General features: G+C 40.4%; 1 protein-coding gene across 2 annotated transcripts in view; it reads right to left on the bottom strand.

Annotated features, from left to right (window-relative positions):
* DCC (DCC netrin 1 receptor) overlaps nucleotides 1-26,465 on the bottom strand; it is a 1,302,902-nt gene that overhangs the window by 162,547 nt on the left and 1,113,890 nt on the right. Inside the window, exons 16-17 of one of the 2 annotated variants that reach the window (XM_061400228.1) lie at nucleotides 7,976-8,071; nucleotides 2,534-2,766 (exon numbers count right to left, since the gene is read on the bottom strand). In XM_061400228.1, coding sequence (XP_061256212.1) covers nucleotides 2,534-2,766; nucleotides 7,976-8,071 — 329 coding nt within the window. The remainder of the gene's footprint in view (nucleotides 1-2,533; nucleotides 2,767-7,975; nucleotides 8,072-26,465) is intronic. The other variant, XM_061400229.1, reaches the window with a different exon arrangement.

Below are 26,465 nucleotides of genomic sequence, written 5' to 3'. Positions count from 1 at the left end.
TTTTTATATTTTCTAAATTTTAAAATAATGAACATGTCCTTTTTATAAAGAAAAACAGTGTTTAGAAGAAAGGAAAGGCATTGCAATGGCATAAGTATAGTAAATGACAGAGGGACCCATCATGGTCGAGGCGAGGGTAGGAAATGTGCACACCGCTGGAATCGTGCACCTTTGATGCTGGCGATCTTTGGAGGAGCTCTCTGTCTTAGCCTGTAGAAGAATGGATGTGAAAGCACATTTGAAACCCACTCCTCACACTGATGTGATCTTCTGACACTCAGCTCTGACTTTTCCCTTTGGAGAGGTCAAAACTTGCCTTTGGAAGATGGGTCTCTTTTTTTTTTTTTAATTATTTATTTATTTTAATTGGAGGATAATCACAATGTTGTGGTGGTTTTGCCATACATCGACATGAACCAGCCACGGGTGCACATGTGTCCCCATCCTGAACCCCCCTGCCACCTCCCTCCCCACCCCATCCCTCTGGGTTGTCCCAGAGAACCGGCTTTGAGTGCCCTTTGAACTGGTCATCTGTTTTACATATGGTAATGTACATGTTTCAGTGCTGTTCTCTCTCTCTTTTTTTTTTTTTTGTTCTCTTAAATCATCCCACCCTCGCCTTCTCCCAGAGTCCAAAAGTCTGTTTTTACATCTGTGTCTCTTTTGCCGTCTTACATATAAGGTCATCGTTACCATCTTTCTAAATTCCATATGTATGCGTTAATATATTGTATTGGCATTTCTCTTTCTGACTTAACTTCACTTTGTATAATAGGCTCCAGTTCCATCCACCTCGTTAGAACTGACTCAAGTGCGTTCTATTTTATAGCTGAGTAATATTCTATTGTGTATATGTACCACAACTTCCCTATGTATTTGTCTGCTGATGGACATCTAGGTTGCTTCCACATCCAAGCTATTATTGTAAACAGTGCTGCAATGAACATTGGGGTACACATGTCTCTTTCAATTCTGGTTTCCTGGGTGTGTATGCCCAGCAGCGGGATTGCTGGGTCATAAGGCAGTTCTAGTTCCAGTTTTTTAAGGAACCTCCACACTGTTCTTCATAGTGGCCGCACCAGTTTGCAGTTTGACGAACAGTGTAAGAGGGTTCCTTTTCTCCACTTCCTTTTCAGCATTTATGTTTGTAGATTTTTTGATGGCAGCCATTCTGACAGGCATGACATGATAACTTATTGTGGGTTTGATTTGCACTTCTTTAATAATGAGTGATGTTGAGCATTTTTTTATGTGTTTATTAGTCGTCTGTAGGTCTTCTTTGGAGAAATCCACTCCAGTATTCTTGCCTGGAGAAGTGTACAGAGGAACCTGGTGGGCTACAGTCTGTGGGGTTGCAAAGAGTCGGACACAACTGAACGACTAACTCTTTTTCGTCTTAAATAATCATTTTGTGAATTTTTAAAATATGCTTTCATGTATTATTTCACTTGAATAAATTATGAATTCTGTAAAGTACTCCATGGAGCTGAGTTTATTACACATTTCAAAATTGTAAGTAACAGCGTAAAGTATGTGAAAGTGAAAGTGCTAGTCACTTATTCACGTCCAATTGTTTGCGACCCCACGGACTACAACCTGCCAGGCTCCTCTGTCCATGGAACTGTCCAGGCAGGAATACTGGAGTAACAACTAAAAGACGTTTAAGGACCTCTATGATCTAGCATAGTCCTAAGTAAATGGTGGACGCTTAACAATTATTCAATCTCATTTTACTCTACATTTGTGTGTTGTTATATACACTACTCATGTGGTAGGCTTAGGAGGTAGTGTTCGATTATATAAATGAATATTAGTTGGAATTGCTATGGCTGACTGATAGAGATGTGAACGGATGACAGTGCCTCAAATGTGTATCTTTAAGGAGCTCCTGGGTTGGGGTTAGTGTGTGTGTGTGTGTGTGTGTGTGATGACTTGATGAGAGGACAGGGATAAGGGAGCTGGTCTAATTCATCTTAGTTAAAGGGGAGGGTACACTGTGCATTCTTTACCACATGAGGGCCTTTCAAGGCTAAATGAGGAAACAGATGTTAATGGCTTGAGGTGTGTTCACCATCTAAGGATAGAATAAAAAAATCTTCATGTACTCCTCATATTCACTATAAGATGGGTCTCTGCATACAATGTTAATATGCGTGACTGCGGCATAAACCTAGATTCCACATGAAAAGAAAAACGCCAAAATCTATCCAAGAAACTAATGCAGAGCTCTGCTATTTTCAAAAGAAAATGGCATTCCCTTGTACAGAATTACATTATTTATACAAACCCAACATCTGGTAGAATTCAAATAACATTTTGCAGCTCTTGATGCTTTTCTACCTCGTCTTAGAATGGTTTCCTAAGACACAATAATTCCCATGTCAGTTTTAGAGCACTGAGTTTTCAAATGCTTTGTTTTCCATTTCGTGTCACGGCAGCAACATAACTCATGACAGCCCAGGAAGTGTTTCAAACAATGGATGAAACAAATGGCAGTTCAAGGTAAACTTCATACTACCGGTTAGAACCTCACCTTGTATTTCGCGTTTGCAGAAAAGCTGGTCCTCCACCGGACAGTGTAAAGTCGCACTTCGGACGTTTTTTGGTTCTTAGGGACAGAGTTGTCTGCCCAGCTGACCCTCACGGCATCGTGGGTTAGAGCCACAGCCTGTACACCTACTGGTGGGAGCATGGGGGTGGAGACATCTGGGACCGAGGTGGGGAAGTCATCAAGCAAAGGATAATAATCAACTGGGTCAGTGGGATCTGGGTTTAAAAACCCGACCAATGAAGCAAACAAATAAATACATAAACAAAAGAGTTAAAAACATAAACATCAGTGGCCACAGGTCACAATGAGTTAAATGTATGGCAATAATGATGAAAGGGAACATGAGAAGAACAGAAAAAATTATAATTAATTCAATCGGAAAACTCATTAGAAACAGTATTGCTAGATTACAAAGGTAACTGTTTTCCATAATCTCATTTCCTTAGAATGCTTCTATCAATTTGGCTGTCGCTTCTCATTACATATTTTAAAAGTCCACTTTTTTTTTTCTTGGAATGTTGCACATTGCTTCTTCAAAGATCCAGTAGAGAATTCATCAGTTTTATAACTAGAAAGATACATCAAAATAAAATTCTAAGGACTGTCTATTTCATTTCCTCCTGCAAAAGAAATAAATGCCTATCTGATACCTGTTGTGTTGTTTTTCTCCTTCTCTAAGGCGACTTGGTATCTCTAATGCTTTTATTATTGCTTAGGTTTTATCTGCATAAATATTGTGTAGGTAAGAAACAAACACAGGATAATAAACAGAGGGCCCTGAGATCCGTAGCAATCTATGGCTATGACTGCACGATGTCAGACCAAGTCCACATGGCTCAATGATGTGACGGTTAGGTTTCACATGGCACATGGTGTGGTTAGATTGAAATCCTTAAAGAAAGTGTAGAAGTGTCCATCTTACCCACATTCTCACAGAGTAAGCTATTTATGGCATCCCTATATTCTATGTTCCTTGTTCTACAATTTTAAATTCCAAGGAAAGACTTCCTATCATTGGGCAGAGAGACAGAATGAACTCGGTATGGACTGATGAGATTCACAATGAGATACACACATGCTTTGATCCATACCACAATCAGAATCTGAACACTGATGTCTGTGGTTTCACAAAATTCTCTAGGAAAACCTTGTATTTGTTTTGATGCTGCGGATGCCAGAATCAGGAGAGTTTATTTTGCAGCTGGAGAACAAGTCCAATATTGAGCCTTTCATTTATTACTGAAGGTGTTTAAATTTGTTAAAATTTTCTTTTAAATCATACATGTGTTCTCACTAACAAAAAATGAGATGAGCTCTTAGACTGGCCATACAATGGCATTTGGGGAGATGAGGCCTACCAACACATAGAGTGTCTGGAACAGTAAACATACTGAGTTTACATCTGTAAGTATAGTATAAAGACTGTGGGTTGAGTTTCATGATTATGTCACTTTGTTCACTGAATTTTAAAAGTCTACTCCCTACTCATCACTGTTTTCTAATGAAGTATTTAGTAGTTTACTGGGCTGTGGTCTTTGGAGCAAAATATAAAATCTGAAAGGAAAAAGAGAACAAAAAGAAGACAAAAAAAAAAGAGAGAGAGAAAAATGTGTGTTTAAAATTTAATGACAGAGCCCAGGCTTTTCATATTTCCTTTGATGTGTCTTCTTATTAAGGGCTCCTTTAAACCTGAATGGATTTATGAGATGATGAAGGGCAGCTGAAGACACTGCAGCCTCTAGGAGGATCCCAATCAGTCATCAGGCTGGTACATCAGTGGAACATTCTGGCAAAACTAAAGCAGGCGCTGTCTTCACTTGACTTATTTCTATTCTTAGCTGACTTAAAGAAGAATGTTACGCATAGCACAGGACTACTCTCAACCACAAACTCTTTGTAGATCAACTTGTATTCATGGTATCCTATCTATTGTTTCTTTGCCTAATCTAGTTTTGTTGAAAAACTATACTAACTTTATCGTTTTTCATAGATACCCCATATAAGGTTTTCAAAAGTAGTGATTTTACTTTAAGCAATGGTAATAATTCTGCTATTTCTGGCTTTTAGAGAATTATGTTTTTCATAAACTTCTTGTTGAGTTTCTCAGAGTCTCAGTTCCAGAATGCATCCATAAATTTCAAACAATGCTGTTTTTTGATATATACCTATGAACTTATGTAATTCAAAATTTTCTACCCTGGCCAAGTTTTGCTTGCTTATTTTTGGTGGAAATTTTTTTTTTTTCAGGCATGGCTTGACATTCTATTTGCCACTTCTTCCATAGTTGGGCTAATGCAACAGCCATAGTTACATGGACAATTTGACTTTAAATTAAAATTAAATACAATTAAAGTGTCATTTATTGTGTTGCAGTAGCCTATTTCAGATGTTCAACAGTCACATGAGCCTTGTGTCTGCCATACTGGATACAGTAGGTATTTCTAACAAAGCAGAACTTGTTAGTAGGTAGCACGCACTGCTCTAAATATATGCTACATATATTCCTAATTGTCTTTCCCTCACAGGTCAGAAACTGAGTAGTTGAATTAAATAAATTATTTTGCTGCCAAAGAACTCTGTTTATGTTTTTTTTTCTTCACCATTTGCAGTGGTGATATTCAAAAGAGTGGGGAAAAAAAGACAAAAACACAAAATATAGCTTTAAACCTTTTGCTAAAAAGAGAAACCAATTCAATTCCTAATAGTTGTTTTGGTGAGAAAATATAAGTGTTTTAGTCAATATAGTAAAGCTCAAAACAAGCTTTTAAAAATAATACAATTTTATATCTGTATTGTACTTCATTTAGACATTTATGAAACAATTGAAAATAAACAAATTCAAACAACGCATCTCATTATTTGCCTGTTCTCATCCAGTCTCCAGGCTCAAAATGTCTTATTCTTGCAACAATATGAAATAAAAATTTAAAAACAGCAGCAAAACAAGCACACTGTTAACCTGCCCTTTTGACCTAGTGAGACCTTGCTTGGCTGTAATGCTGATGTGTTCAGAATGAGATGCGGTCCAGAGTGGACCAGCATCTGTGAACACATCCGTGTGGAAATCACCAGAGCCTGACATTCCAGCCGGATGCATTTACTGCCTCTGAGCTTTATTATTATTACTTTATGCTCATCTCTTCCAGGGCTCCTCATGGGAGTACTGTGCAGAGGCTCAGAGACCAAAAATGTCTTCTAAGGATCCCTAAGACACCCTTACTGCGATAGTTTCCTGCAGAACCTAAACCTTTGATTCTGTTTATTTGTTCTTTGTTCTCTGTGGTGTGTGAAAAAACAACAAAATAAGTCTGCCACATCTGGGCAGGGATGTAGAAAGAGCTGGTTTTATTCATCCTCTCCAACCCCTTACTGACTTTTCCCCAATCAGAAAATCCCTCATACGCTTTTCAATTCTCAGTATTATTTCATTTCTCAGATCCATTGGGATTAGTCATAGCAGGAAAAAAAATGGTCTTATGGATCACTGGTATTCTAGAAACCACTGTGGGGATGCCATATGCTAAGAATTAAAGAATGACAACAAATGTTAAGGGAAAAGAAGTTAACAACACCTCAGACAGTTCTCCAAGCAATTTATCTTCAAGTTATCTGAACTCTATCTCTATTTTAACTAGTTTCTGCTCAAAAAATGGATTTTGGAGGTCATCTTTGTGTTCCTTCCTTGTGGTCTTTAGTTTTGGTAAAAAATTATGAGTTCTTAAAGACGGATCATGGTACAATTTTGTTTGGCCTGATCATGAGCTCAAATTCATAGTGAGGACTTTTTTAACTGTCTTTTACCCTAGGCAGGAAAGAGCGGACTTAATGAATAAACATTATGGGAAGCGCTGGCTCAGCCAAAGTGGTTGCTATCACTCAAAGGAATTTTGGCAGAATAAGAGAATAAGAGGAAGTAAAAATCCCAGACACCCTTCACCATGTTATCTCATGGTTTCCATCCTGGCCTCTATTTGCCTCATATCTCTATACTTAGACACAACACTTTTGACAGTAAATGTTCTCTGGGTAATATTTCTTATTTACCCCTTTTTTGGGAGTCAGAGTCCCTCTGATAATGCAATGCAAGATATACACTGTCTCCATGGATAAATTAATATACTGACATGCACCCAAGCTTTTGCATACCACTTCAGACCGAGCACAGATGTTAAATCCAACAGCCAAAGATTCAAGGAGACTCTGGGATAATATCAAAGGTTTAAAAGGAAATTTGGTGGACATCAAAAAAGGGATGGTATGCTGTGAAAACCATCACATGACAACTGCAAATCTGGTTTACAACTGTATATTCTCAAGACAGTTTCTGAATGAAACTTCAAGATTTGGAAAACAAACTGTACAAAGTTCACATAAATTTAGGTGGTAGCAGAAGTCACAGGACCACATCATTTCCTGGAGGTTCATTTATTCCTAGCTGCCAGGACTCATACTCAGGCACCCCAGTGATTTTCCATGGTGCTCCTACTAAATCCTGCTCCTTTGCATCAGATCCTTTGTTGTCATTAAGGTGAAAACAGCTGATAAGTTGAATGAACTTTGAGGATTGTGGGTTTTGAAAGGATCAAAGTATACATTAAAAAGATAGAGTAGGATCCTGGGTTTTGCTTTCACATTTCAGACATAAGGCTATTAGGAGTGGTCACATGACTTGAGTCATGTGCTGGGTCATGAGCAAGCCTCACAGGGGTACTTATGGTACTTATTCTGTTTCTGAGTAGGTCCAGCCTTATTCACAAATAGTCTCCATAAATGACCGGGATCTCACTTTCTAACCCACCCTTTTCTCTTTCTCATTTCCTTGAGCCCTGTTTTCCTCCTTTGCCTCCTCTAAGGTCCAACTCACATAACAATTTCCAGAAGTGATAAGCCCTTGAAGCAACCAATTCTTTCAGTGCCTACAGGCCTTGGGCACTGTTGGGGTGACCCTTTGGCCCAGCTCAGAAAGAAGCTCCTGTATGACTCAGCCTAGTCCAAACCAGCCCCATGAGGGCAGTTGATGCTTGTTAATATCACCTAGAAGGACCCTCTGCAATGAAGCTAGTGTCCATTCAGGCACCTGGTGGCCTTCTGCAGAGACCCTCCTGCCTACATTGAACTGATTTGGAAATAAGTTGCCCAGAGGAATGAACAATGGTGTCAAGACACCAAAATATGAAGCTACTGGAAACAAATAAAGAGAATAAGGGATCTACATTCTTTAAGTCCAAGTACTAATTTACAGACTGAATTCCTCTCACAATTTTGATAACCCCCAAAATAATAAATTGTGCATGTATATATACACATAAGCCTCGGACATGACTTCATACATTTTTTTCTTCATTATTTGTTTTGTTTCATTTTGGTTTGTTGTTTTCACAACTCAAATGCCTTGTGAAAAAAAGATGAACTATTTCAGCTTACCTGTGATAGATCGGGTGGTAGCACTTTCATAAAGAGGAACTCCTTCTCCTGCATTGTTAAAAGCTTTTAGGGAGATGACATAATGGGAACTTGACTCTGGAGGAAAACAGAGAAAAAAAAATGTACGTGTGGGTTTATTTAATATGCTGAAATACTCAGGATAAACATTTTCCTGAAATCAAATTGAATATAGTCAATTAAGCAAACAGTTGAAAAATGAGTGAGCTTGATTCTGGGAAAAGGGCAGCAGTGGTGGAAATATAGTTTTTGATCTTCTTGAATCTCCAGGTAAAAAGAGACAGAAAGACTAGATGGAGAAACAAAGGCATTCAGACTTTTATGACAAAATGAAGTGATGGGGTCTGTATGTTCACATCCTAAAACACCAATGGATGTGGACAAACCCCCAAGGCCCTTAGAACCCACACGTTATTAGTATCTGTGGGAGAGAAATTGGAGGGAAACATCAATCCTGAAAACAGAGTAATTCTAAAATAACTACCAGGTAATGATATTAACAGAAAGTACAATAGACCAGTTTGAGAATGGTAAATATAAACCCTTGAAACTAACCTACAAACTCTCCTTTCTGGGACAGGGTTCACCTTGAGGACAAACTATTGAAAATATATTTAAAATTTATGAGTAGGTCAAACAACAGACATGAAAGGAAGAGAAAGTCCAGATCAAAGTAGGAGAGAGGAATAGTTTTGAAAACTTGGAACGCAAACTGCCACAATTTTTAGTGTGTACCAGGGTTTGGCCAACTTTTCTGTAAGAAACCAAGACAGTCCATACAGCTTTGCAGTCCACCTAGTCTCTGCCACATATTCATCTATACTTGCTTACAACTCTTCAAAAGTACAAAAAGCATTGTTAGTTCAGTGATGCCCAACAAAAATAGGACCTGGACCAGATTTGACCCACAGGCTACAGTTCCCTGAGCCCTGAGCCCTGGTGTAAGAAAAACAAGAGGACAGGGAGCTCTGTGTATTTAGAAAAGCTATTTGAATTTCTGAGCATGCAGGGAAACAAATCTCATAAAAGCAAGCACAAAAAAACCTGTTGAGGTTAAGTTTCTTACAAAATAAAATGAGGACACTATCATACCTACAGACAAGTACACAAAAAGAGGATCAAAAGTACACAAGAAAAACACATCAAACCTGCGATTTGCTATCCCAAAGTGAGCTAAGTAATGTTAAGAAAACAAAATCCCAGAGATGCAAGAGTAACATAAATCAGAATGATTACAATTCATAAACGAGGTGGCATATTTCAGAAAGAACTATATTTAAGTAAAGAAGTAATTTTAGAAAGAAAGTATAACAAGGTGAATAAATAAAGCAATAAGGAGAAAACAAAACCAAGAGTAAATTAAGAAAGAATAAAGAAAACGCAGGAAAAAGTGACACATATCGCAGCACACACACACACACACACATTTGAGAAGGAAGAACTTACACTGGAGTAACAGTGGTCCTTGAGGGAAAAAAATCAAAGAAAGGGAAAAGAACAAATGCACAGAAAAAAATGCAATGCAAGAAATTTTTGCTGACTTAAAAAAATCTTTTAGGCATGTGGACACAAAGAATACAGGATTTATAAGGGGGAAATGAGATTATTATCAGATTTTTTTGACAGCATCATTTTGTGCCAGAAGAAACTGAAGTGATTTGAGACACTCAAGGTAAGAAAATGTGATCCAAGGATTTCACAGTCAACAAGAGTTAACTTCAAATATAAAGGGCTGTTATAACAGTTTGATAACACCCAAACTCTTACCAACTTGCAAGGAATCAGGAAATATTGTTCCCCTGATCCTCAGAACCACTGGAAAATGAGCCTTAGCTATTTAAAGTGACCTGAGAGATACTGATCTAATAGCTAACTGAAGAACAATAAATTTAATGAACTAAGACTAATTGAGGGTTAAAAGGAGAAATTTTATTTTGTAACACTGCATGTTCTGATACTGTCCCCATATTATAATCATAAGACAAAATTAAGGGAGAATGGGGATAATATATATAGAAACATTTTATTAACTATTATTGATGGTGAGACTATTATTAATGTTACTCTAATACCAATGCAATATGAGATAGAGCAAACGAGAAATCACGAGAAAGTCTAATTCTGCTGTACCCTACGTCCTTCAGATTGGGATCCCTGGTGTGAACAAGGACACACCATGTAAAAGAGAAGAGATGAAGTATTGTGTTCCTAAAATCTAATTGAAAAAAATCAGTTTAAATGCAAAAGGCATTTTATCTCTAATTCTGTCCACTGAAAACATCTAGAAACACTGACTTAGTGACACAGGTATCTTTTCACCCAAACTGAGATTCTGAAAAAAATATATTTTGCACTGCAAGGAACAAAGGCTTCTTGGAGAACCAGTTGATTCCTAGTCTAAGGCAGAAAACATAGCAACTGAGCCTGAAGCTTCCTGAGATCCCAAGTAGAAAGGAAACCATCAAAGAATAACAGGATTGTGTCAAAAGGATTTGGAAGTCAAGTTGGAAGAGCTTCCACAGAACCAAAGAGGAGGACAAACAGCTTCAACAAATATAAACGTTGCAATGAAATTAAACTATGACTGTCTGAATTCATAGATACTTTAAAGAATAATAAGAGTTGGTCATTTCTGAATTGGACAGGGGAGCAAAGTACTATCTTCAAGTCCGGGTAATGAGCCACATGTTTAGCATGTCCTTCTTAAACAAACTCTACCAGTGTGCAACCAAACAGTATATGAAGGGTGTATCCTATTGTAACAGTATTCCAGCTAATAAGAAACATGCAAATATCGCTAGTTTTTTAAGAATTCATGATTGCTAAGATAAAACAGAGAATCTAGACATTATATACCTAATGAAATAGGGCATCCCAGGCGGTGCTAGTGGTAAAGAACCCACTTGCCAATGCAGGAGACCTAAGAGATGGTGGTTCGATCCCTGGGTTGGGAAGATTCCCTGGAGGAGGGGATGGCAACCCGCTCCAGTATGTCTGCCTGGAGAATCCCATGGACAGAGGAGTCTGGTGGGCTACAGTCCACAAGGCTGCAAAGCACTGGACATGACTGAGGCGACTTAGCATGCGCACCACAATGAAATAAATAGTACACTGCCCTCTAGTCTGGCTGAAGGGATCAAATCTACTTGGTCTGATCAAGCTTCTGGATCCAACTGCCAATTTGCAGAAAATACAGCCAAGAAACAGGGTGAACTCTAACTTAATTCATGAAATGATATATTGGTTGCATGTGGTTTTCTGTGTCTGTGTTTGATTTTACAACAGCTTTTAAAATGAATGAATTTATCTCTGACAGTGTTCTTTGAAAACTGATTAGATGGATTTTTCTTCATGAAATTTTTATGTGACCTAAATATTCACCTTAAAGACATGACATTCCAAATGACAATGACACAAGAACCACAATACAACAAGAAGAATAAAATAAAATTACATTTAATGCAGCCAAGGGGCTTCCAGTCAGTGCCTGCTTCGCCTCAAGAGGAGATTTTTGGTTTTTTTTAGACTTATGTTATCAATCTGGTTTACCAAAAAAGAGTGATCAGTCAATAAGTATTAAATGCTGTTGGAGATAAAAGAATGTTTGGAAAGGATGGACCTCTCTTGCCAGGTTACAATCATAATTCTGGGCAGAGAACACAATGAAAAAGTACATAAAATTAAGCAGAAAAGTATGTCATACAATGTATGAATGCTACATGAGTTTAGAGGCCTAAAAACTTAGTGGGGGATTAGCTCATTAAGGAATTATCAGACTTGGAACTAGTACTGATGGGCACGGGTAGGATTTAGAGATAGAAGGATGGTCATGGGTCACAGCCTTGAAAAACTCAGCAGTGGCCAAAGAACTGGAGAAGGTCAGTGTTCATTCCAATCCCAAAGGGCGGTGCCAAAGAATGTACAAATTATCATACAATTTTGCTCATTTTGCATGCTAATAAGATTATGCTCAAAATCCTTCAAGCTAGGTTTCAACAATATGTGAACTGAGAACTTCCAGATGTACAGGCTGAGTTTAGAAAAGAGGAACAAGAGATCAAATTGGCAACCTCCTACTGGATTGCAGATAAAAGCAAGGAAATTCCCCAAAAATGTCTGTTTCTGCTTCATTGATTACAAGAGAGCCTTTGTGAGGATCACAACAAACTGTGAAAAATTCTTCAAGAGATGGGAATACCACAACACCTTAGAAACCTGTATGCAGGTCAAGAAGCAACAGTTAAAACCTCACATGGAACAACAGACTGATTCAAAACTGGGAAAGGATTATGACAAGGCTGTATTGTCACCCTGTTTATTTAACTTATATACAGAGTACATCATGTGAAATGTTGGGCTGGATGAATCACAAGTTGGAATCAAGATTTCCTGGAGAAATATCAACAGCCTCAGATATGCAGTTTATATCACCCTAATGGCAGAAAGCGAGGAGGAATTAAAGAGCCTTTTGAAGACAGTGAAAGAGGAGAATGAAAAAGCTGGCTTAAAACTTAGCATTCAAAAAACTATTATCATGTATCTGGTCCCATTATTTCATGGCAAATAGATGGGTAAAAAGTGGAAGCAGACAGATTTTCTTTTCTCGGGCTCCAAAATCACTATGGACGGTGACTGCAGCCATGAAATTAAAAGATGCTTTCTTCTTGGAAGAAAAGCTATGATAAACCTAGACAGCATATTATAAAGCAAAGACATCACTTTGCCAATAAACATCTGTACAGCCAAAGCTTTGGTTTTTCCAGCAGTCATGTATGGATGTGCGAGTTGAACCATAAAGAAGGCAGAGGGCTGAAGAATTGATGCCTTCAAACTGTGGTGCTGGAGAAGACTTCTGAGAGTTCCCTGGACTGCAAGGAGACTGATCCAGTCAATCTGAAAGGAAATCAACCCTGAATACTCACTGGAAGGACTGATGCTGTAGCTCCAATACTTTGGCCACCTGATGCAACAAGCTGACTCATTGGAAAAGACCCTGATGCTAGGAAAGATGGAAGACGAAAGGAGAAGAGGGTGGCAGAGGATGAAATGGTTAGATTGTATCACCAACTCAATAGACATGAATCTGAGCAAATTCTGAGAGATGGTGAAGGATAGGGAAACTTGGCATGCTACAGTCCAAGGAGTGGCGAAGAGTCAGACACGACCTGGTGACTGAACAACAACAAAAGAATAAAATATCTCAGAGAAAAGATGGGTCAGACTGAAAACAGTGAGGAAGATCATCAAAGCACTTTTCTATTAGGAAAAATACACTTTATAGTTACTGGATTTCAAACATATATAAACTACAATGTAAACATTTATATTAGATTCAAACCACATCTAATTACTTCTTTTGGGTGAAATTACAATTAATTTACCAGTATACATATACTATGTATTTGTGTTTGTCTATATATTTCTTTCTGGGCTTTCCTGGTGGCTCAGAGGGAAAGAATCTGCCTGCAGTGCAGGAGAAGCGGGTTCGCTGCTTGGGTTGGGGAGATCCCCTGGAGGAGGCAATGACAACGCACTTCAGACTCCTGCCCGAAAAATTTCATGGACAGAGGAGCCTGACCAGGGGCAGTTCACGGGGCTGCAAAGAGTCAGGCACAACTGAGCAACTAAACAATAATGTGTATTTCTTTACCAAGAGAGTGAGAGAGATATCAGGAATGCCAAACTTACATGATTAGAAGTTAGAGTTTTATTTTTGATTTTGTCTTTGTTTTCAAACTTGAGAGAGGGAGGGAGCGAGAGTATGGTAGAAATATTTGGCTATAGTGTCAAAGACAATATGGCCTAGAGGATCTCAGACAGGAATCCATTTACGTATTAATAATTCATCAAAGCAGAGGGGCTAGCACTCAGGTTCAGGGTGTTGTTAGCCTATGGAGAGCAGGCTCAGAGTAGTCAAACCTTCTGGAAACCCAGAGTTTTATGGGAAATCCACAAATTTTCAAATGTTGGCAAACGATTTAAATAAAGAATATAAACTTGTGTTGGCAAAACAAAGTCATATATCTCTGAACTGAATCCAGGTCCGTGGCCCCTTGTCTATAACCTTAGAGTCCTACATATACAGTTCAGTTCAATTCAGTCACTCAGTCGTGTCAGACTCTTTGTGACCCCATGAATCACAGCACACCAGGCCTCCCTGTCCATCACCAACTCCCAGAGTTCACTCAGACTCACGTCCATCGAGTCAGTGATGCCATCCAGTCGTCTCATCCTCTGTCGTCCCCTTCTCCTCCTGCCCCCAATCCCTCCCAGCATCAGAGTCTTTTCCAATGAGTCAACTCTTCGCATGAGGTGGCCAAAGTACTGGAGTTTCAGTTTTAGCATCATTCCTTCCAAAGAAATCCCAGGGCTGATCTCCTTCAGAATGGACTGGTTGGATCTCCTTGCAGTCCAAGGGACTCTCAAGAGTCTTCTCCAACACCACAGTTCAAAAGCAGCAATTCTTCAGGCCTCAGCCTTCTTCACAGTCCAACTCTCACATCCATACATGACCACTGGAAAAACCATAGCCTTGACTAGATGGACCTTTGTTGGCAAAGTAATATCTCCGCTTTTGAATATGCTATCTAGGTTGGTCATAACTTTCCTTCCAAGGAGTAAGCATCTTTTAATTTCATGGCTGCAGTCACCATCTGTAGTGATTTTGGAGCCCCCAAAATAAAGTCTGACACTGTTTCCACTGTTTCCCCATCTATTTCCCATGAAATGATGGGACCAGATGCCATGATCTTCATTTTCTGAATGTTGAGCTTTAAGCCAACTTTTTCACTCTCCACTTTCACTTTCATCAAGAGGCTTTTGAGTTCCTCTTCACTTTCTGCCATAAGGGTGGTGTCATCTGCATATCTGAGGTGATTGATATTTCTCCCGGCAATCTTGATTCCAGCTTATGTTTCTTCCAGTCCAGTGTTTCTCATGATGTACTCTGCATGTAAGTTAAATAAACAGGGTGACAATATACAGTCTTGATGTACTCCTTTTCCTATTTGGAACCAGTCTGTTGTTCCATGTCCAGTTCTAACTGTGGCTTCCTGACCTGCATACAGATTTCTCAAGAGGCAGGTCAGGTGGTCTGGTATTCCTATCTCTTTCAGAATTTTCCACAGTTTATTGTGATCCACACAGTCAAAGGCTTTGGCATAGTCAATAAAGCATAAATAGATGTTTTTCTGGAACTCTCTTGCTTACAACTACATTCAAATATGTATGTATTCAGGGAAGAATAGGTAATAAGGTGTGGTTCTTTCCCTTCTGATGTCTGTGTCAGAAGCTTTCTCTCTTTTGTACTTTAATAAAACTTTATTACACAAAAGCTCTGAGCGATCAAGCCTCGTCACTGGCCCCAGATTGACTTCTCTGGGGGTCAAGAATCCTGGTAGTTTTGTGGTTCAGCAGCAAACTTTTATCTTGGGGGCTCATCTGGGATTCTTCAGGACAAGGTAAGGATGGTTGGAGCTCTAGTTCTTTGTTCTCCTAGTGAACATGCTTTCTGCTATACGTTACTAACGCTATGGTGTGCTTGTGTGAATGAACGACACGCCCTGCACGAAGCAAGTGAGAAGCCCGGCTCTGCGGCTCTGTGGTGACCTCATACAGCTTATGGCAGAAACCCTGTTGGGGGTTTATACCAACCTGCCAATGGACTTCCCTGGTGGCTCAGATGGTAAAGCATCTGCGTACAATGCAGGAGACCCGGGTTCAATCCCTGGATTGGGAAGATCTCCTGGAGTGGCAACCCACTCCAGTACTCTTGCCTGGAAAATCCCATGGACAGAGGACAGCCTGGTAGGCTACAGTTCATGGGGTCGCAAAGAGTCAGACACAACTGAACGACTTCGCTTTCACTTTCCTTAGTCAAGATGTCAACAGCAATCAAGGTCTACAACAACCAAGTAGAAACGATAAGATGTGATAAGGAGGATAAGCATGAAATAATAAAGCAGGTGTCTGTTATGCAAGGCTATTGGATACACTGGTTTTCCCTGGACCCCTCTAATTTAGACTGGAATTCAAAGTGAAGAATGTCTGATTTGAGCTCTGAATTTCCCGCTCAGGGTTAATGCTGACGTGTCCAGGCGGTCAGCCTCATCCATGTTACACTGAATTCGCACCTTCCCCTCTCTGTCCTTACCTCCCAGCTGCCCAATTTATACCTCTTCAGGGCACGTATTCCGTAAAAGTCTCTGGAGCATTGCTGTACAATTGGCTTTCAGTTTTGGAAATAGGCATTCTTTCTTTCTTTTTAAAAAAAAAAGTACCATAAGTGATTCATTCTCATTTCACTGCCTCAAATTTTGGTCTCAATTTGAATTACAAGAACATGTGTACCTCATCTAGCTGCTGTCTGGCTCCTGAGCAGTGTTCATCATTTCTTTATCTCCCCCACAGTAAAGGTGAGCTCACTGTCATTTCAATACTGACTCTTGCTAATATTGATAGCCATGAAGTCTATAGTAAGTCTCTGAGCAACGGCAGCTCCTTCCATTCCATGTCCACCACCCATGGTAGAGGATACGCTCACAAAGACTATGGAGTTTTACCATTTACCAGCTATTGGATTAATGAGCTACATTGAGTGATAAATTCCACAAATCCTAACCATGGTGTGTACATCTTGAGGGTGATCAAGCTTTGGTTCATTTCAGTTCAGTTGCTCAGTCATATCTGACTCTTTGCAACCCCATGGACTGCAGCACAGCAGGCCTCCCTGTCCATCACCAACTCCTGGAGTTCACTCAAACTCATGTCCATTGAGTCGGTGATGCCATCTAACCATCTCATCCTCTGTTGTCCCCTTCTCCTCCCGCCTTCAATCTTTCCCAGCATCACGGTCTTTTCCAATGAATCAATTCTTTCCATCAGGTGGCCAAAGTACTGGAGCTTCAGCTTCAGCATCAGTCCTTTCAACGAATATTTGGGACTGATTTCCTTTAGGATTGGACTGGTTGGATCTCCTTGCAGTCCAAGGGACTCTCAAGAGTCTTCACCAACACCACAGTTCAAAAGCATCAATTCTTCACAGCACTCAGCTTTCTTTGTAGTCCAACTCTCACATCCATATATGACTACTGGAAAAACCATAGCTTTGACTAGATGGACCTTTGTTGGCAAAGTGATGTATTTAAGTGACCAAGCTTAAATTTAAATAAAAAGTAGCAATGGCTTATTCTCCGGAAAGGTAAACAGATGTTCAGCAGAGATGCTTCTGATAAAGGAATATTGCTAGAGCTAAGGGTCTTTAAAGACGTTTAAATCTAGTATGTTGCTGTTTTTAGTTGATAATTTGAGCATCAGGTAAGTTCGCTGACATTTCTAAGGTAACACAGAGCTGCCCAGCACATAGAAGACCTAAGACAGCTTCATCTCCCCTTTTTCAAGAAGCCTCTCCTTATGCCCTGCACGCTCTCTGAGCTAACACCTTTTGGGCCCCTCTTGCCTCTGTACAGTGCTTTTGTCAAACTGCATCTGGATCTCCTGAGGAAGCAGTAGGATCTTTTCAGGGTCAGTTATTAGTTGCTTCCCTAGTAGCTCAGACAGTAAAGCATCCACCCACAAGGCAGGAGACCTGAGTTCGATCCCTGGGTCGGGAAGATCCCCTGGAGAAGGAAATGGCAACCCACCCCAGTATTCCTGCCTGGAGAATCCCAGGGACAGAGGAGCCTTGCAGGCCTAGAGTCCACGGGGTAACTTTAAAGAGTCAGACACAACTGAGCAACCAACACTTTCACTTTAAGTTATTAGTGGCTTTGAACTCTTTTTACATTGTGATGGAGGCATTTCATTTAAGTGTGTACTGAGGGGGAAAGATGCTGTGAGATGTGGAACAAGGGAGAAGGAGGGTTTGTGTTTCCGCCCCTTACAAAAGAATGTCATTTGTGACTGTACCACTAGAGGGCAATGTGGAGCTATTTTTCTGCACATGCTCAGAGCTCAACTTTAAAACAAGTAATCACAAAAGAATTGCCTAGAATTGCTCCCTCTTTAGACACATCAAATGAATTAAACACATTTAATATTATCATAATGAATTCCAAATGAATTAATCATTAATTATGGTCAGACCCCATTGTTCGGGAATACATTTAATGACAATTATGAGAGTAAATTTATTTTTTGGATTTGCTAAAATGTTACAGATATTTAGGCTTGAAAACATGTCAATTGCCTCTGAAAAATTGTGTACAGCAGTATTCTCTCATTTTAATTTACTCTGACTGAATCGTACTGAGATAACTTGAATTTTGGTACATGTCCATGGGGATTATTTTTAATTATGGATATTCCGGGTGTTCATTGGAAGGACTGATGCTGAGGCTGAAACTCCAGTACTTTGGCCACCTCATGCGAAGAGTTGATTCATTGGAAAACACCCTGATGCTGGGAGGGATTGGGGGCAGGAGGAGAAGGGGACGACAGAGGATGAGATGGCTGGATGGCATCACCGACTAAGATGCACATGAGTCTGGATGAACTCCGGGAGTTGGTGATGGACAGGGAGGCCTGGCGTGCTGCGATTCATGGGGTCGCAAAGAGTCGGACACAACTGAGCGACTGAACTGAACTGAACTGATTCTGAGTGATTCCACAGATTTCAAATTATTGATCAGATTTATATCATCGTTTGGCCAATATTTCCTATAGAATGCATCACATTGGGATACAGAAAGATAAAAATGTATTTAATAACTCTGAGCATCCAACACAGATGGCTTCTGGCCAGTATCTTATTTGTGGCCAGCAAAGAAGGAAATAAACATACATTTATACATTACAGGGGTTGGACAAGGAATGGGCAACAGGAAGATTTTTTGGGTCTTCTTCCCCAGAGACTAGGTAGGTGAGAGAGCCATTGTTCTGAGAGTTTTTGTTGAGGCTTGCCTGAAGGTAGTGAAGTGCATGCATCTCACGGGGCTGAGAGAATCAAATGACTTGCAGACAGCTCCTCGGGGGCTGGACCAAGATGCTGTGCTTAGTAACAAAGGCCAGTAAGAAGAACATCATTATTTTTAATTAATATTTGGTGTGAATTAAATGCCACCGGCATGTGCTAGATTGACAGCCCACAGACCTTTATTCATTACAGATTATGTACTTCGCTCAGTGGCCCCATCAATGCCAAGTGCTTGTCGGGGCCCAATCTCCATGTCCCTACATCTTTTGCCCTCTGTGAGCACTGCCAACAAGTCAATTAGAGAAAATTAGAGTGGTAACTGTCTGCCTAGCGCAGATGCCGGCTCACTGCAGAGAACCAGGGTGACCCGAGGCAGAGTAGAGGCTACCAGATCCCTGTCGGAGGGTAGATATGACTGGACACCTCTGACCCCCCTGGACCTGAACTGTTTAATTAAGGGTAATGGGTGGACAGCAAACACAGCCAACTGCACTGATCTCTTAAAAGGGTGAGCAACTCATATTCAAGAAAGACGCAATTTATATAGTACATTCAATATTCAATTCTACTCCATCATACACACTTGTTTGCAAATTTAATTAACAGCTAATCTAACTAGCATCCTTTGAAGGTTTTCTTCCTTTCTTCCTTCCTCCTTTACTCTTTCTTTCTCTTTTCCAGGAGCACTATCCAGAGAATGGTCAGATTATAACATCCTTGGCTCATTAACCAGTCTTACTGGTACCAAACTGCACATTCTGAAACCTACCAGTTCATGAAAAATGATCCCAAAGAGACTGTGCGACAAAACCTCTTACTTACATATTTGTTATTCTTTGTCTATTCATTTGTTCCTTTGCTCATCAATTATCATTTAACATCTTGTGTGTGTAAGGACAAGGTTATATGTTTTCTAGGGTATGTAAGGGTTGAAACAAACAAGTCATTTTTTGCCTATCTTTTAGTGGAGAAGTTATGTTAGAAGTTTAAAAAAAAAAATCAGAGCAGAAGTGTTCTGGAGTCAGCTAGGCTGTGTGGAGAAGACGGCAGTTTTGCTGACTCTTCCGATGAAGAAAGGTTGAGCAGAGAGAGTGACAGAAGCAAATACAAGTGAACCAGGCGAGGTGGCTGTAGAATCATGTGCATTAGAATGAAATACCGAGTTTCTTCTCCTCCTCCTTTTTCTCCCTCTGCCCCATCCTCCTCCCAACAGTAGTATTAGGTGGATGTCTAATTAGGCGTTAGACATTCATTCACTACAGTAAGTCCCCTACATACGAACTTCTAAGCTGCAAATTTCAAAGGTGCGGATGTGCATTCACGTGTCCAGTCACGTAAGTTAGTTCGTGTGTCGAGCGTACATTGTCACGTGTGTGCATCGTCTACAAGTGGCTGTGCTTTTGTGGCCTTTACTGTACAAGTCCTTCACAGACGACAGCAGTACAGTATCTTTATTTCAAGCCCAGCATGTCTGGAAACAAGCGTAAAAGCAGCGATGATATAGCTGGTACTGCTAAGAAGTGCTGAGCAATGATGATGGAAACGAAAGTGAAAATAATTGAGGGAGTGGAGTGAGGTGAAGAGCTGGAGCTAGAACTGCAAGAGGACTTCACGCTGTGCGTCACAAGCCACTTCCTAATGAAGGCCTGATGGAACCGCAGGCCCAGAGAAAGGAGAGAGAGAGACAAGAGGGAGAAACAAGCAACTGGAGAGAGTCATGATGCAGAAACGGGCAAGGGGATCTTCTTAACTCGAGGAGGCACTGTTAAATTTTGAGGCACAGGACCTGAGTGTTGAACAGTGCTTAGTGCATAAAGGGTGCAACAGCTGTTCAGAATGCAATCTAGGGCTACCATGTCATTTATGATGAGAGAAAATAAAAAAAAAATAGAGCTACTACATCGCTGGATCAGTTTTTCAAAAGGGTAGACAGAACTGAATCCAGCAGGGAAGCTATGCCATCATGTCAGGAGTGAGTGAGATCGCAGCTCGCCCTCCATCTCCTATCTCTGACGACCCTTCAGCTCTACTGTTCCCCACCCCCTCTCCCCGTCCTGTCAGTGACTCTTCTTGCCTGTTCACTCGATGACAGCTCCTGCGTGCCAGCTGCTGCACTGCACCACTGTACACTCAGGGTACTGCACTGTAAGATTTAACTGTGTTATTTTGTGTGTGTGTATTATTTGTGTGAGAAGTATTATAAACCTATAGCCGGTTGTGTTAGCTGGGTATCTAGGCTAACTGTGTTGGACTTATGCACAGACTGGACTTTAAGAACACACTCTTGGAATGCAATTCCTTTGTATGTAGGGGACTTCCTTTACCTCCTATCCTTTACTTAATCCTTCCCTCAATCCAGTGTCTGGCATACAGGAGGTATCCAGCAAATATCCGTTGAGTGGATAAACGATTGCCCCTTTTTGTAGGTAAGCAGGAGAATTTTTCAGAGAAGGCAATGGCACCCCACTCCAGTACTCTTGCCTGGAAAATCCCATGGACGGAAGAGCCTGGTAGGCTGCAGTCCATGGGGTTGCTACGAGTCGGGCACGACTGAGCGACTTCACTTTCACTTTTCACTTTCCTGCATTGGGGAAGGAAATGGCAACCCACTCCAGTGTTCTTGCCTGGAGAATCCCAGGGATGGAGGAGCCTGGTGGGCTTCCGTCTATGGGGTCGCACAGAGTTGGACACGACTGAAGTGACTTAGCAGCAGCAGCAGAAGCAGGAAAATTTTTAACTCCAAAGCTTAGCCCTTTATTCTTGTCTTTTACTGAATAAAGAGATGGTGAGTGGAATAACATTTTGAACGAGTTTCAAGTTGTGCTTTTAGAAATATTAATTCCCCAGAAGTAGGTAGTCTAGGGAAAGCTGCTTAGAGCAGGTCTACTTCAGAGGCTACTGTAACTGTCCAGGGAAAGATCACAGAGGCGTGGTCTCAGGTGGGAGAGAGGATGAAGAGTGAAAGGTGGCATGTGGGGGACACAGTGTGGAGGGACATGTGGAGGGACAATGAGGAAGGGCGAAACCGAGAGGGACTCCCAGGTTCTGAGGCTGAGAGTCAGAAGAAATTATAGCTGGGATGAGAAAATCGAGAAGGGAGAGAAAAATCCCCACTTCTGCCATGTTTTGTGGCATGCCATGCCATGCCAGGAGGACAGGGAGGGACACCACAGATAAAACACATGGGCTCTGCTGGGCTCGGGTCGTGGTGTAAGGATTGTGTATAAATAACCTGTAGTATGGAGGATTCTTTCTTTAAGCCTCCGGGAAGCAGAGCATGCATTCAGATAGTCTTCTGAATAATCGTTTTCCTCTTTGTCTCCTACTGAAGTAACTAGCTCTCTTGGGGTTATTTAGGTTCAGACTGGAGATAGTGACGTGAAAGTCGCTCAGTCGTGTCTGACTCTTTGCGACCCCATGGACTATATACAGTCCATGGAATTCTCCAGGCCAGAATACTGGAGTGGGTAGCCTGTCCCTTCTCCAGGGGATATTCCCAGACCAGGGATCAAACCTGGGTCTCTCGCACTGCAGGTGGATTCTTTACCAGCGGAGCCACCAGTGAAGCCCAGATGGGAGATAGTCTGCCTAGAATTGCTGGCTGTCTCTTGGTTGAGTGCTTCCGAAGGTGTGTGGTATTTTCCATCACGTTTAAGAAAAGCAGACTTTCATGTGTACTGTGCTCTTACTTTAAAAAATAACTTCTCATCAGTTTTCTCAACAGTGTTACAGTGAAGCTAGGGCAGGGATGGTCACGCCTGTCTTAGTCATGTAGAGACTGAGATCCAGTCGCCATCATCTCAGCCAGAGAAGACCCAGGAAGACCTGACTTCCACATGCCTAGACACGCTTCTCCACAGCACCAGGATGGGAAGGTCTGGGGTTTGCTCTGGACTGTTCTGCAGAGCAGGCTTTAGTCGCCAGTTAGAGCAAAAATAAACATCCATCACCTCTTTGGTGGGTGAGGTATGCTTTGGCAGCCAGCCCTCAGAGTCGGAGAAACAATTAAATGTTCAGATTATAAAGTGCCACAAACAGCTTACAATGGGGCACTTAATGAAATGATTTCTCAGCAAAGCTTTACATCAGGAAATTACCAGAGACTGTACAACCAAACACAGAGGTTTCCCTCTTTTCATTCACATTTCTCAGGGAAATAATGAGTGAAATAAAAGACCAAGGTGAAAATATTGTATGACCATGTTAAGGACTCAATTAGTGAGAAACACAAATACCATTTGCTTAGTTAATTCAAGCAAACATCATTACTTTGGCTTAAAAATAATTCAGACTGACCTCCTAGCATAAAGGAGAAACAGAAGAATAAAATAATAAAATAAAATGTACTTTGGCTAGGCATTGGAAGAGGAAGCATATCTTTCCCTTTTATAAATATTTTCTATCTTTTCTTCACTTACACATCTTGTCTCCTTTTTCTATACTTCTGGGTTCTTCTCTTCCTAACTCTCCTGACTATTTATTCTGGGCTTTCGAGAGAGGGGATGGAAACTAGAAAGTAGAAGAGAAATATAAATAGAACAAAGAGAAAGAATAATAAGCACATGAATACAGAGGTGCTGAGGAAAGGGGCCAGATTCCAGCGGAAGAAGGAGAGCTTCTGCTTATGAGCACTCGTGGTGCCAGATACCAACGTGGCCATGCTTCCTCACACTTATCCCGCCCTAAGGTGGGTACCGTGATGGTCCCCACACCCAGGATGAGAGAATCCACCCTTAGCAATGGTCACAGGGCTCATGAATTAGCAGCAGTCAGATTCAAAGCCGGATCTGCCCCACTTCTGAGCCTACCCACCTTCCGGTCACAGTGGGATCAAGACTGAACAAGACAACGGGTGGAAAAGGCCCTAAATCGTTTACACTCTTGTTTGAAGCAGAAGAGTAGAAAGAATGACACAAGATAGAAATGATTTCAGGGCTTTACCGCGCCTCAAGTTAAGCACAGCCCAAGTGGAATGTTCTGGCTTTCAGTGTCTGAGACGCGTGTTTGTGTGTGTCTGTGTGTGCGAGTATGTCTAGTCTGCTCAATCTGTCAGCTTCTATATTCAGTCAATTTCCTGCCTTCATCTGGGTAATATGTCTTGTTATTTGATTGCTGACCTTTAATTAATCAGGATGCCAAACAGATGATACTCAAAGATTTAAGTGACATACAGCCTGCACACACATATGTGTGTATTTATTTATAATTATGGTGTTTATTTCTGTATATGTATTTTTGCTTCTGCTTTCTTCATTATCTTCAGATTAAGTTCCATTTACAGCAACCCACAAAGTATTGTAAAACAGTGTTGTATTGCAAATGATGTAAATGTTCCATGACTACTCTATACAGTCTGGTAGCCACTAGCCACATGTGACTCTTGGCCACTTAAAATGTAAGTAGCATGACTAGCGACTATTTTTTTTTTTTCATTTAATTTAACTTCATTAGCTCAAGTTTAGAGAGCTGCTTGTGGCTAGTGGCTTCCGTGGTGGGCAGCGCACCGATACAGAAGCTCCGTTTACCTTTCTGTCCCATGGGGTTGCCATAGTTACTAAGGTCTTGTGGACAACGCTAAGGGAAAATGCAGCAGGTTCAATGTGAGGGTCCTTGCTGCTATTTCCCTCTTTAAATGTAGAATAACTCACTATACATACATACTATACTTTCATAGTCTGGGCTAAAGTTTAATAATTATATGCATATATTGCATACATATATCATATATATAGCACACACATACCACATGTACACATATATATGCATACATATATCATATATGGGGCTTCCCTTATAGCTCAGTGGGTAAATACATGGGAATGTCATATATACACATATACGTGCAAACATATATGTCACATATGCATCACATATATTGCAAGCATATGTACATAAATATGTGTATAAATACATATACATATATCACACCTGAAGGTAAAAAACAAAGCATTTGCCATGTATCTGATTCACACACACACACACACATATATATATGTGTGTGTGTGTGTGTGTGTGTGTATGTGTGTGTGTGTGTGTATAAAGATACACACACACATACATACATATATCTTAACTGAGTCTATCTTCATGGCAATAAGGTTGCAACTGATGAAACTTTCGAGCATTCAACTTTTAAATTCTATGCTTTGAAATTTGGGTTTGGTGCTCATCTCAATGTATACTTGACTCAAGAAAATATGTTCAGATGGAAATTAACTTCATTAATAAATAAAGAAAAGGGACATGACATTAATTTCAAGTCTAAGTGACTATAAACTTGAACTCATTTTTAACCTCATGTTTTAATAAGCCATGAAGAAATGAAGTCACAATAGTTAGGTAAGAATAAAGACCTCGTGAAAATAATAACCACCAATGAAAAATGGCACAAAGAATATCACATTTGGCCATTTGATCATAAACAAATATAGTTTCTGCTTATGTTCTTAAGAAAATCAACTAGTATTTTAATTACCCACTCAGATTGTCTTGGGCTCGGGGGATAGAAGAAGAGAAAAAAAAAATTAGATGAAACCAGATGGACTTAAAATGAATGCAGCCAAGGTAAAGTGAATGTCAGCATTGACAGTAACAGTTAGTAGATGTATGGGGAAAATAAAACATGCCGTCATTATCAGGAAGACAGGGAAATAAGAACTAAAATACACCTGTTGACCCCAGCCAGATATACTGAATTATAACATTACTGGTATAGATTTGGGTTTTAATAAACAATTCTGTATATGACTGCTTTACATTGACCTAGACTGTAATAGAGCTGCATGTCTGGAAAATTCTGCTGAAAGACTGTAAACAAAGGGAAAAGATAAATAGCAACCTATCTAGTTGTGGGCAGACGCATGTGGTGAGGCTGGGCTTCCTCCAGCATCTTGCTTAGTGAGAACTACGAAGAGGGTAGGTAGTCACAGGAGAACATTTAGAGATGGAAACTGAGAGGGGTATAAGCCTGAAGCCTGTGGCAGGATGGCATTAGTGATTTCACAGGCACCTGGCCTTCAGGGAGAATCACTGGGCGTTTAGGGTCAAGGCTCAGAAGGATAGAGTTTTTCCCTCCGGATAGATGTCACCCCAAAATGTAAACAATTCAGTAAGAATTCAGAGAGAGTGGAAAGGCCATGGCACTAGGAGTATATAGACCTGAGTTAGAAATGAACTTGACTACTTAAGAGACACTCTTAAGCAATTTTCGTGACTTTTCTCAGTTCTATCCTTGTCTGTTTTAAAATCTGGAAATGTGAATGATATTATCTTCATTTAAAATATATGTTGAAATTGGTATAGCCACTATGGAGAACATGACGGTTCCTTAAAAACTAAGAGTAGAGTTACTGTATGATCCAGCAATCCTCTCCTGGGCATATATTCAGCAACAGCTCCACTGCAAAAAGACATATGCACCCCAGTGTTCATGGCAGCACTATTTATGATAACCAAGACATGGGAGCAACCTACATTTTCCATCAGCAGACAAATGGATAAAGAAGATGCATTGTGTCTAACCCCCCACACACAAACATACAGTGGAATATTATTCAGCCA

This window comes from Bos javanicus, chromosome 24, assembly GCF_032452875.1.
Source record: "Bos javanicus breed banteng chromosome 24, ARS-OSU_banteng_1.0, whole genome shotgun sequence".
NCBI lineage: Eukaryota > Metazoa > Chordata > Mammalia > Artiodactyla > Bovidae > Bos > Bos javanicus.
The sequence above is the reverse complement of the archived record's forward strand: the minus strand, read 5'-3'. Positions and strand labels throughout refer to the sequence as shown.